Genomic DNA, 10,451 nt, shown 5'->3' with positions numbered 1-10,451 from the left:
TCAGGGTTACCATAGATTATGGGATTAATATCATTAAATTTAAAAAGGTCTCTTCCAGACATTGAAAGTCAGGAAATGTATATATATACATTATACATTTTTTATACATTTATACATTTATACATTATACATTTTTTTACAATGTGGCTTAAGATTATTTATATATTTTTAGCTTAAATTACTTTATATTTTTATGCTTATTAGTATTACCAGTATGCATTTTGTTTTAATATGCATCATACATTTATATTTATATTTATATTTACCAAATGATTTTTAACAGAGCAAAGAAATTTTCACAGTATGTCTGATAATATTTTTTCTTCTGGAGAAAGTCTTATTTGTTTTATTTCGACTAAAATAAAAGCAGCTTGTAATTTTTTAAACACCATTTTAAGGTCAAAATTATTAGCCCCTTTAAGCAACTATTTTCGATAATCTACTGAACAAACCATCGTTATACAATAACTTGCCTAATTACCCTAACCTGCCTAGTTAACCTAATTAACCTAGTTAAGCCTTTAAAAGTCACTTTAAGCTGTATAGAAGTGTCTTTAAAAATATCTAGTCAAATATTATTTACTGTCATCATGGCAAAGATAAAATGAATCAGTTATTAGAAATGAGTTATTAAAACTATTATGTTTAGAACCACCACGTCACTCTCTTCAATAACTCACTATCCTAAAATAATTAGCTTCAATAAATAAAGCAGCATTGCGGCATTAGATATAGCTTGCATTTTTAAAAGATATCTTAGAAAGATATTCCAATTTAAAACAAAATAAAAAAGAAACAAACCAAGAGACATTCTCGTAGAATGACATGGTTTTAATTCAAATCTCTTACAGTATAAATGTGTAAGGATTCATATCTTGTTCAACAGAGTTTTAATAAACACAAAGAATAATTTACACAAAAATTTGCAGGATATACAATCTAGATTTTATAATAATCTCATTGGCCTCGATATACCACATTAAAAACACTGTTGTTTAGCATTACATATATCATGTGGCCAAATATGGGATGTTATATCTGTGAACTGTAAAGTTTATGTGACGTTAATCAGCCTTGGTATATAATCTTGTAATGCGAATGTAATAAATATGATAATATGAACACCGCTGCAGGTTTAATTGGTCATCTCATGTGTGTGTATCAGCAAAATGCATCCCAGTGGGAACATTATTACTGTCTAGTCAATCTCTGCTGGATATTTGTGTGTGCGTGTGTGTGTGTATAGTGTGTGTATGAATGCATGCTGATATGCTTTGGAATAAAGACATATAATAACTGGCATACACATCTGTAAAATACACAAAATAAAACATATATCATTTTCTTTGACCTTTTTAAACATATTAAAATATAGCCGTTTGGTCCTTTAATTTATTATGCTACATGTACACTGAGTAAACTAAAGATATTGCTGTTGCGCTGTCAGCGAGGGGTAAGGAAATTGCGAGCGGAGGCCCGACTACTGCTCCTTTCAGTGTTGGTGTCGCCCGAACCCACTTCATTACCTGCTGCACAAAAAAAGAGAAAAAAATACAAATGAAATAAAATAAATCAAAGATTAAATATTTATGATACTTTATACAGTTTACTTCATGTTAAATGACACTTGAAACTTCAAGAAATATATTATATATATATATATATATATATATATATATATATATATATATATATAAATAAATGTATAATGCATATTAATACAAAATGCATACAGGTAATACTAATAAGCATAAAATTATAAAGTAATTTAAGCTAAAAAAATATATATATATATATATATAATCTTAACCCACATTGTAAAAGTGCAGGGTTCAACACAATTCCTTCATGTTATCCCAAAACAAATCAATTAAGTTAACTGGACTGAACATAAAACAATTTAGTTGTCCCCCAAAAAAACTTAAGAATTGTGCTCATTTTATATAAGTTGTTTAAACAAGCAGCAAAATTCATATTTAACACTGTAAAATCCAAAAAGTTAAGGTAATTCAAATCATTTGAGGAAACCGATTGCAACAAACCATTTAAGTTCAAAAACTAATCCTGAGTACTGTGAATTTAATAAATTTGAGTAAATGAAGCAATTGGAGCACAGTTAAACCTGATAAATGAAGAGAACTCAAACCAACTGAGTACTGTAAAACCCAATAAGTTAAGGCAACTCAAACCGTTTGAGGAAACCGATTGCTACAAACCATTTGAGTAAAAAAAAAACTAATCTATGTGAGTGCTGTAAACTTACTTCATTTAAGTTGAAGAAATTAGGTATTTTATTAACTCATTACCTTCAACACTGAGTTCAAAACTCTTTTCAAATGAGTAGAATTAACTTTCAGTAAATTTTGAGTTAACTACACTCATTTCATGTGATAAAATTGGGTTTTACAGTGTAGTGCATGTTAGCTAAAGTTCTTTTTTAATTGAATGATTTTTATACTTTTTATTAATCATGTACTGGTAAATATTGGTAAATATTTATACACTGTAAAAAAAAGGTTAACTCAACTTAAAATTTTAAGACAACCAGCTTCAGGACATTTTTGAGTTTATTCAACTTAAATCGAGTCAAGTACAGAACACTGTAAAAAGCGATAACTAAAAAGAGAGTAAACCCATTACCTTAAAAATTACAAGCTGAATTTACTTAAGAAATGTATTTCTGTGGTAACTTAGAAGTGTTAAATTGACTTAACTTATTTTTTTATAATTATGCACATAGTTCATTTACTTAACAATGTGAAGGCAATGGGTTTACTCTTAATTTTAGGTTGAGTAAACTTTTTTTACAGTGTTGAAAGTTACAAGTAATTAGCAGAAAATTACAAGTATATACTCAAAAAATGACTTTTGCTGCATGTTCAAACTACTTATTAAAATGAGTTGAATCAACACAGTTCTTTTTTGGGGTGGACGAGGGCCAATTTAATTGTTTTATGTTCAATACACTTATATTTATACAAATTATTTAGTCAACTTAATCAATTTGTGTTGGGACAACATGAAGGAATTCGAATCCAGCATTGTGTAATTCTTTTAAATTCTTCTTTGAACTTAAAAAAATAAATAATAATAATAATAATAATGAATTCCTTTTAATTCAGCTTAGTCCCTTAATTTTCAGGGGTCACCACAGCAGAATAAACCACCAATAATAATAATAATAATAATAATAAAAATAATAATAACTTTCAAAATATGGGTGAAACACTTGTGAAATATTACTCTCAATGGTTATATTTTAAAGCCATGTTTTTATATACTTTTTAAAAGTAATATTATCATATTTCCCCTTACTGTAAAGTGTTTTCCCGCACCATGCTCACCTTCATTTGAATGAGATTTCAACATGGCCATTTTAGCCAGGACTTTAAAGGAGAGACAAGCGCCGGTTTCTCTGTCACAAAGTCCACCTGCTTTACAGTTGCATGTTTTCCGGCACTCCATACCGTACGTTCCAAACAAGCAATCTAATAAGAGAAACACAAACATATTACTTCTCATTTCAGGATTGCTTAAAACAATGCAAAACATGATCTGGTCGCTAAGTCTTGATAACATATTTAAGTTTGGTTAACATCAACTTAATAGTTGTTTTAAGTCAGCTTAATTCAATGATAGTCAAGTTTAATTTGATTCAACTAAAAACCTCATGTACAGTGCATTTATCATATTTTTGGAAAGATTTGCTCATTGTTGATCACAGTATAGTGTTTAGGGATCAGAAGTGTTAAAGGATTTGTGTGTGTGAGACGCTGAGTTAAAGGTCTGAGGATCGAGCGTGTTCCCTGATACAAAGCATTGAGTGTTAATTCACCAACTCACGTTGATCTTACATAATACTTGAAGTAATAATTTAGGGGCCCAAGAAGGACAACACAAAAGACACTAATAAAGGGCTGAAGAGTTTATAGTTTGCCGAACAACTGTTTTTAACTTGTCAGCTAAGATCGTGATGACTTTAAGTTATTTAAGACTTTAGGAAAGAAAGAAAGAAAGAAAGAAAGAAAGAAAGAAAGAAAGAAAGAAAGAAAGAAAGAAAGAAAGAAAGAAAGAAAGAAAGAAAGAAAGAAAGAAAGAAAGAAAGAAAGAAAGAAAGAAAGAAAGAAAGAAAGAAAGAAAGAAAGAAAGAATTTTTAAAAAAGAAATGGTATTACACACACAAAGCTGTGATGCCATTTTATCAAAAAATAAGTTAATGAATAAAAAGTTTGAAGAAATACTTTCAACCTTTTTTTCCCACACATTGTTGATTGTCATTTTGATTTGAATTTTGATTTTAGATTTTTGTCACTATGGTTTGTGTTGTTCTGTAATTTCAAGTAGAATTTTATGTTATTTAACAGGGGATTTAATATTTTAACCATTTTTCTTGAAAATATTTTCTTGTTTTGAAGTTCACTTTGTGGTTATTTTTAATTATATTATTGTCCTTGTCTCATTATCCTCATCTTAAAATATTCATGAAAAAACATATTTAGAAAAATTCACAAAAAAAAAACAAAAAAACAAAAAACAAACCTAGAATATTTAACAAAACAAAATAAAATGTCCATGATATTTTACTTGTTAAACAATTTATTATAATTATTTATCAATACAATTTAATACAGATTATATTCAACATAACATTATATAGGCCTAAATATATATATATACATAGGCAAATCAGTAATTTGTCTCTTTGTTAAGAAGTTAAGAAATCTTTATTAGATGCAAAAATCTCTAAATGCCATCTGAAATTTACTCCTAAAATGAGCTTTTCTCAGCCTCCTATGTTTATGTTCAAGTATTTAACTTTGAAGGCAATAAAAATGAACTTATTCATCACTATAAAAGAAACATTTCTTAGCCTACCCACAAAAATTGGAGAAAAATTATAATTTTTAGAAGACAATATCAATATAGGCCTATATATTAACAATAAGTTATTTAAATTTTTAGCTTGCTTTAAATGTAACACTCGATTTTGATTTAATTTCAGTTTACACACAATTGACAACAACATGAATCCTCCAACCCCGCAATGGGTGCCCGAGCAGGTGCACCCATCATCAGACTCACTCTACTCTATATACCTTTACAGATGCCATATTCATCCCCATAATCATCCTCATCCTTGTAGAAGTCGCAGAAGAGTCCCGGTCCGCACTTGACGCCGTGCATCCCGGAGACGGTGCGGTAGCAGTGCTCACCCCGTCCCGCGGCGCAGACCTGGCAGCAACCGCAGTCATCCAGCACCGTTCGCCGGCAGCGCAGCGTCGAGCCGCACAACGCAGGGTTGCATTTGTCCGGGCAGTTCACGGCGTATTTACCCCCGGGACCCCACGCCTGGGTCTCCCCGAAAACCACCATCAGCACGAGCATCGGGATGGCGAACACACGCATGGCTGGAAGCGGCCGGTTGGATGCGGTCTTCGGGTCTATAGCGCTGGAGAGGTGCGGTCCTGTCCTCTCTTTGGATGTGACAGTGAATGAAGCGGCTCGGGCTGCATGGCTGTCAGCTTTAAACTAGTTTGTTTTCCACATTGTATGCCCTCGTCAGTTTCCTCAATCCGGTGTTGTTGTCTGTTTGCCAGCCTCTCCTCTCTCCTCCTCCCTCCCCCGATTCCCTGTTTTAGAAATCCGGCGTGGAAGTGGAATTAGAGCCGCGCTGCCATCCAGGAATTGATGTCATCACTGAAGTCGGGAGTTGTTTGTTTTTTGGAGGTTTTTAAAGATTGACCCTCGTGACCCCCATTAGCGGTCCTGTTCCTGACGTGAACGTACATGACGAGATGTTTTAGGTTTCCTCTCAGAAATGAAGATAGCTACAAAAAATGTCTGGGACGGTATTTTTCAAAGGGTACACATTTGAACTCCTCAGTAACCTAAGTGCACTTTACTAATGTAAGATACTAATAATGGACCCTATCAATTTCATTTTGAAATGACATCACCCCAGTGACAGCTAGCCTATTAAAAATATCAAGATTTCATATTATATAAAAAAACAACCTAATATGAAGATATATCTTTAACTATAAATAACATAATAAGTTAATTTGATTAATGTAGCTATTATGAAATAATTATTGTAATCAAATTAGATATTAACTTTTGTCTATGCATTTTATAAAAAAAATTAATTAATCAGATTAAATTCAATATAGGACGAAATAGCAGATAATAAAGAAAAGAAATATACCATTACTTCTACCCTTATTATCGTGATGGTAATAATATGACACATTTTAGCTAATAAAAAAATTTGCCTGAATTAGGCTGAAAAATTCCACTAAATAACATTTTACATATGCAGTGGTCTGGTAAAAATATTGATACTGTACCATTTAAGATGCTTTCAGAATTGTGCTGTTATAAACTCACCTAATATAAAATTTTGTCAAGAAGTAATATAATTGTATTCATTTTGAAATAGCTTCCTGTCGAATGCACCTGATTATTTTTAAACAGTTTTTCATGGAATTAAAAGGAATAGTTCCCCCCCAAACAAATATGTACTCACCCTCAAATGATTTTATATCTTTAGTTTCTTTTTTCTGTTGAACATAAAAGAAGGTATTTTGAAGAATGTAAGAAACCTGTTAAAATAACTTCCATTGTAGGTGATTTCAAAAGTCAGTGATTAGCCTAAATGCTTCATGCATTTTTCCAAATAACCTATTTTGTGTTCAACAGATAAAAAAGCTAACTCAAACACTTTGTGACAGGTAAAAGCTGAGTCAAAATTGAGTAAATGAACTAACTCTTTTAGGTCTTTACAGATCCCACAATGCAGTTGGCCATATCCATCACTAGATGACACTGTTGACTATAAAAAATAACACCTACGTAGTTAAAAGGAGGGTATTTGACTGTGCAATTATATAATGAATCGAACAGTAATGAGTTATACTTCTGTGGTACTTTTCCAGTCCATTTTCCAACCGATTATGACGAAGCTCCACTGACTCAAGTCCAATGGTTTGTGGAGGATAGTTTACCAAACGCCCAGACAAGTTGTGTCAAGAAGGCTACATACACCGGTAGTAAATAAGCCTAGCTCTAGCTGGAACATTAAATATTTGCTCGTTACCTTCAAGCTGAAAGTTCAACGTGTGTAGCTATGAATTGACGATTTTTAAATGTAAATTATTTATATGTGGACCTTTACATATATCATAAGGCTAAATGTCAATGTAGCTATTCTGTAAAACTACTGATGGCTATTGGCTACTGATCAGTAGATTTGATTTACTGGTTTGATTACTGATTTACTTATTTACAAATAAAAATGCTTTAAAATATCTTTCTTAAACTTTCTTATATCAAAAGGTGACATGCATATTATTCACAGTGTTGAAAAAAAGCTAAAATATATAACAATCCTTAGTAAATTTATTTGTTACTTAGTTACAGTTTAAGGAGTAACGTGAAAGTATGTGTCATGTTACTTTTTGCGTTTGTTTTTTAAAGAGTAAGTTAGGGTTAAGATTATAATACATTACTTAAATAGGGACAAATGAGCACATAATTCTTGACTTTGTCACTGGGGGACTCAAATTTTAGGGCAACAAACTTCAGGACATTTTAGAGTAAGTTAACTCAACTTTCAGCCCAATTACTGCATTTGACTCAAATGAAGTTGAGTAAATTAAAAAATGCCTGAAGATTGTTGCCTTAAATTTTTAAGTTGAGTCAACTTTTTTTTTTATAGTGTGGGTCTTTCAAACCACCCAAACCCCCCTGTCTATGGGCCTGTTTTATCAAATAGGCCTACTGATTTCTTAATTCTTCTTGAGTTTAATCACTGTTGGGTAAAGTTGGCTACTTTTAAAAGCAGGGGCGGACTGGCCGTCTGGCAATTCTGGCAAATGCCAGAAGGGCCGGAGCAGTTTTAAAATGTGGGCCGGTCAGGTTTTTTTTTTTTTTTTTTTTTTTTTTTTTTAATATGTATTGTTTTTGCATGCTGGCAGCTTTTATCTCTTGCAAGATGTGAATATAATGCTGCTGTTGATGACAACAACAATAATAATAATAATAATGATGATTGATAATTATAATAATGATACATGTTAAGCATTTGGGCCAATCGGCGACGGCCGGCCGGTCTCGAGATGGGCCGACCCAATCAGAGGCTGTGGATTACGCTGATGTAATCAAAATCTGGCAAGATGGTCAAACAGTAAATGCAACACAACGCAAGCTAACGTTAATGTCAAAATATGGACCGTAAAAAAAGGAAAGGCGGTGCTGAAAAGGTCAGAGAGAGCAAGGAAAGGGCTCTAAAATCAGATGCTGCCAAATGCATAAAATTAACCGAAATATTAGCGAGAGGAGGTGTAAATGCATCGGAGGACAGTAGCGCGGTAGAGGAGGTAAGAAGGGAACAGAAAATAAAGCCGGTCACACATCGGATGCGCCGCAACACGGCGAGCACATGACAGTTGAGAGTATGGCACATCAGACGCGCATATTCACATGGCAGCTGCCGACTTGTGTACCTTAGAAACTTTTGTTTAGAAATTAGAATTCTGAAATGCATGGCGTTGCTCGGCGCGACGCTGTGCGTCGCCGAGCAGCGCTTCTGGTGTGTGACTGACCCCCTTAATTATACTAAAATATAAATAATTAATTTTAATGTCATTCACGCTACTTCTGACAGTTTTTGACAGTAACCTACACTGTGTTTAACAGTTAACTCAGTGTGGAACTCCCATACATTTTAAAATATCATTATAAGCAGATAACGTGGAATTTAGGGTATACACAGAACAGCTATAGCTATAGTACTGTAGGAATTTGTAGTCAACTCTAAATACATAGCTAGTCTTTAAAGTATGACATTAAATACATGCATATGTCACAGTATGTAGGTGGAACATAGACTTCTTTTACAGGCAATATTGTAGTATATCTATGCAATAGTCAGACATTGGCTTGCTTATGTTCTTCCTTTCCTGACCCCTGTGTTCATCTATTCAAACTAGAATGTTTCTGGACCCAGTGGCAGTGCAGATAGCCTGACTGCTGCAGCAGAGTCAAGTGTCATGGAGGTAGGAATACAGCCGTAAGAGAAACACACCCTGACACAAATGCTGACAGTTTCTTAATACTGTGTACAGAAAACTGATATAGAAACCACAAACCAGTTAGGGGTTGTCAGTGGGGGCTAGTTCACCACAGATGTCTGGTCAGTCAGAGGCAACGAGCTGCAATCAATCCAGAATTCTTTATTCTTTTTCCACAAAGTTTCCAACAAGTACTGAGCATGCAAGTGCTAAACATCACTTCGGAGTATCCATGTAGGTTGGTGTGTGTGTGTGGTCCTAAAACAAATAAGAATAAACTGTCTGATTGCCAGAAACACTTCAAAATAAAAGCTCATGTAAGCCTTTTTAAGACTGTGGCTAATTAACGATAAATTAACCCCTATGATAGGAGTAGCCTGTGAATGTGTGTCACACACACACAAATGGAGATGCAGCACTAGCAACACTTCAGCATACTTTATATCAAAAAAAGCTATATATCATGAAGGATTAAAAATGTACAAATCTGCTAGTACACACAAATATTTCTGCTTTTTTGTTATATATTGTATTGCCTTTTGTGCTACTGTTATTACTTAAGTGTAATAAAGTTTTTTACAGACGCTAGGACACATTTCTCTATATAGGACACTTTTGCAAAACTCTTGACACAGTGAGCACAACAGAAGTCTATGTGGGCTGAACTAGGGATCAATTCTCATTGTTTTGGCACAAAATGCATTTAATGATTACATCTCTCAAATTTCATCAATTCTTTTCTCACTCAGACACAACAACTGACAAAATTCTTTGGACATACAGGACATTTTGCACATGCTGCGTGCTGCGTGTCCATTTGTGTGTAAAGCTCTGTGTGTGTGTGTGTGTGCGTGAGACACATTCAAAGGTTACTTCTATCATATAATAGCAGACAAACATTTTTTTATTAAGTTTTTACTGTATGTATACATTTTTTATAAAGAGGTTGTTTTTGTTCCAGTCACATACATTTAAATGTTTTAATATCTATTACATTTGGCACTGCGTATATTATTTCACCATCTGTACACTAATATAATGTGTGGATGTGCGTGTCCATGGGTGGGGCTGTGTCGGTGTGGTAATGTGGGCTGGTGTGGCTACAGTGCCAGGGCTGAATTTTTGTCCCAGTCCGCCCCTGCCTATTTTGACAGTATGCCATAATAAATTGTGAAAATAACAAATAGAAGAAGGCTTTAAGACAAATTTATTTTTTAATATTCATATAGACAAATTCTGTCTGAGGAAATGAGCTGGCTGGTTTGTTATTTGCCTATAGGCCACAGTTTGTAATTAAAACAAGTTTTAACAGATTCTTAATTGTTGTTTTTTTAAATGATGTATGATAGTAAATTAGTATTTTAAAAAGTATTTTTCATA

The 10,451-nt window shown here is 33.2% G+C and overlaps 1 protein-coding gene across 2 annotated transcripts; it reads right to left on the bottom strand.

Annotated features, from left to right (window-relative positions):
- Positions 1–810: 810 nt before the first annotated feature.
- On the bottom strand, positions 811–5,614 carry esm1 (endothelial cell-specific molecule 1). 2 transcript variants are annotated; one of them, XM_056446335.1, is made up of 3 exons: positions 5,097–5,614; positions 3,345–3,488; positions 811–1,526 (listed from the first exon to the last, which is right to left on the bottom strand). In XM_056446335.1, exons 1-3 carry the CDS (start codon positions 5,404–5,406, stop codon positions 1,444–1,446), a joined length of 537 nt encoding a protein of 178 aa, XP_056302310.1. In that variant the 5' UTR covers positions 5,407–5,614; the 3' UTR covers positions 811–1,443. The 2 variants fall into 2 exon arrangements, with proteins under 2 accessions (XP_056302310.1, XP_056302309.1); XM_056446334.1 differs by having other exon boundaries at positions 811–1,529; positions 5,097–5,609.
- Between the last annotated feature and the right edge of the window lie 4,837 nt (positions 5,615–10,451).

The sequence above is a fragment of the Danio aesculapii genome, chromosome 21 (assembly GCF_903798145.1).
Source record: "Danio aesculapii chromosome 21, fDanAes4.1, whole genome shotgun sequence".
NCBI classification, from domain to species: domain Eukaryota; kingdom Metazoa; phylum Chordata; class Actinopteri; order Cypriniformes; family Danionidae; genus Danio; species Danio aesculapii.
The sequence above is the reverse complement of the archived record's forward strand: the minus strand, read 5'-3'. Positions and strand labels throughout refer to the sequence as shown.

Excerpts from the sequence above, each read along its gene's own strand:
- esm1 (XM_056446334.1), bottom strand. The coding sequence starts at position 5,406 with ATGCGTGTGTTCGCCATCCCGATGCTCGTGCTGATGGTGGTTTTCGGG. Across the intron at positions 3,489-5,096 it reads TGAATATGGCATCTGTAAAG|ATTGCTTGTTTGGAACGTAC; the intron begins GTATATAGAGTA and ends TTCTCTTATTAG. Across the intron at positions 1,530-3,344 it reads GAAATCTCATTCAAATGAAG|CAGGTAATGAAGTGGGTTCG; the intron begins GTGAGCATGGTG and ends TTTTTTGTGCAG.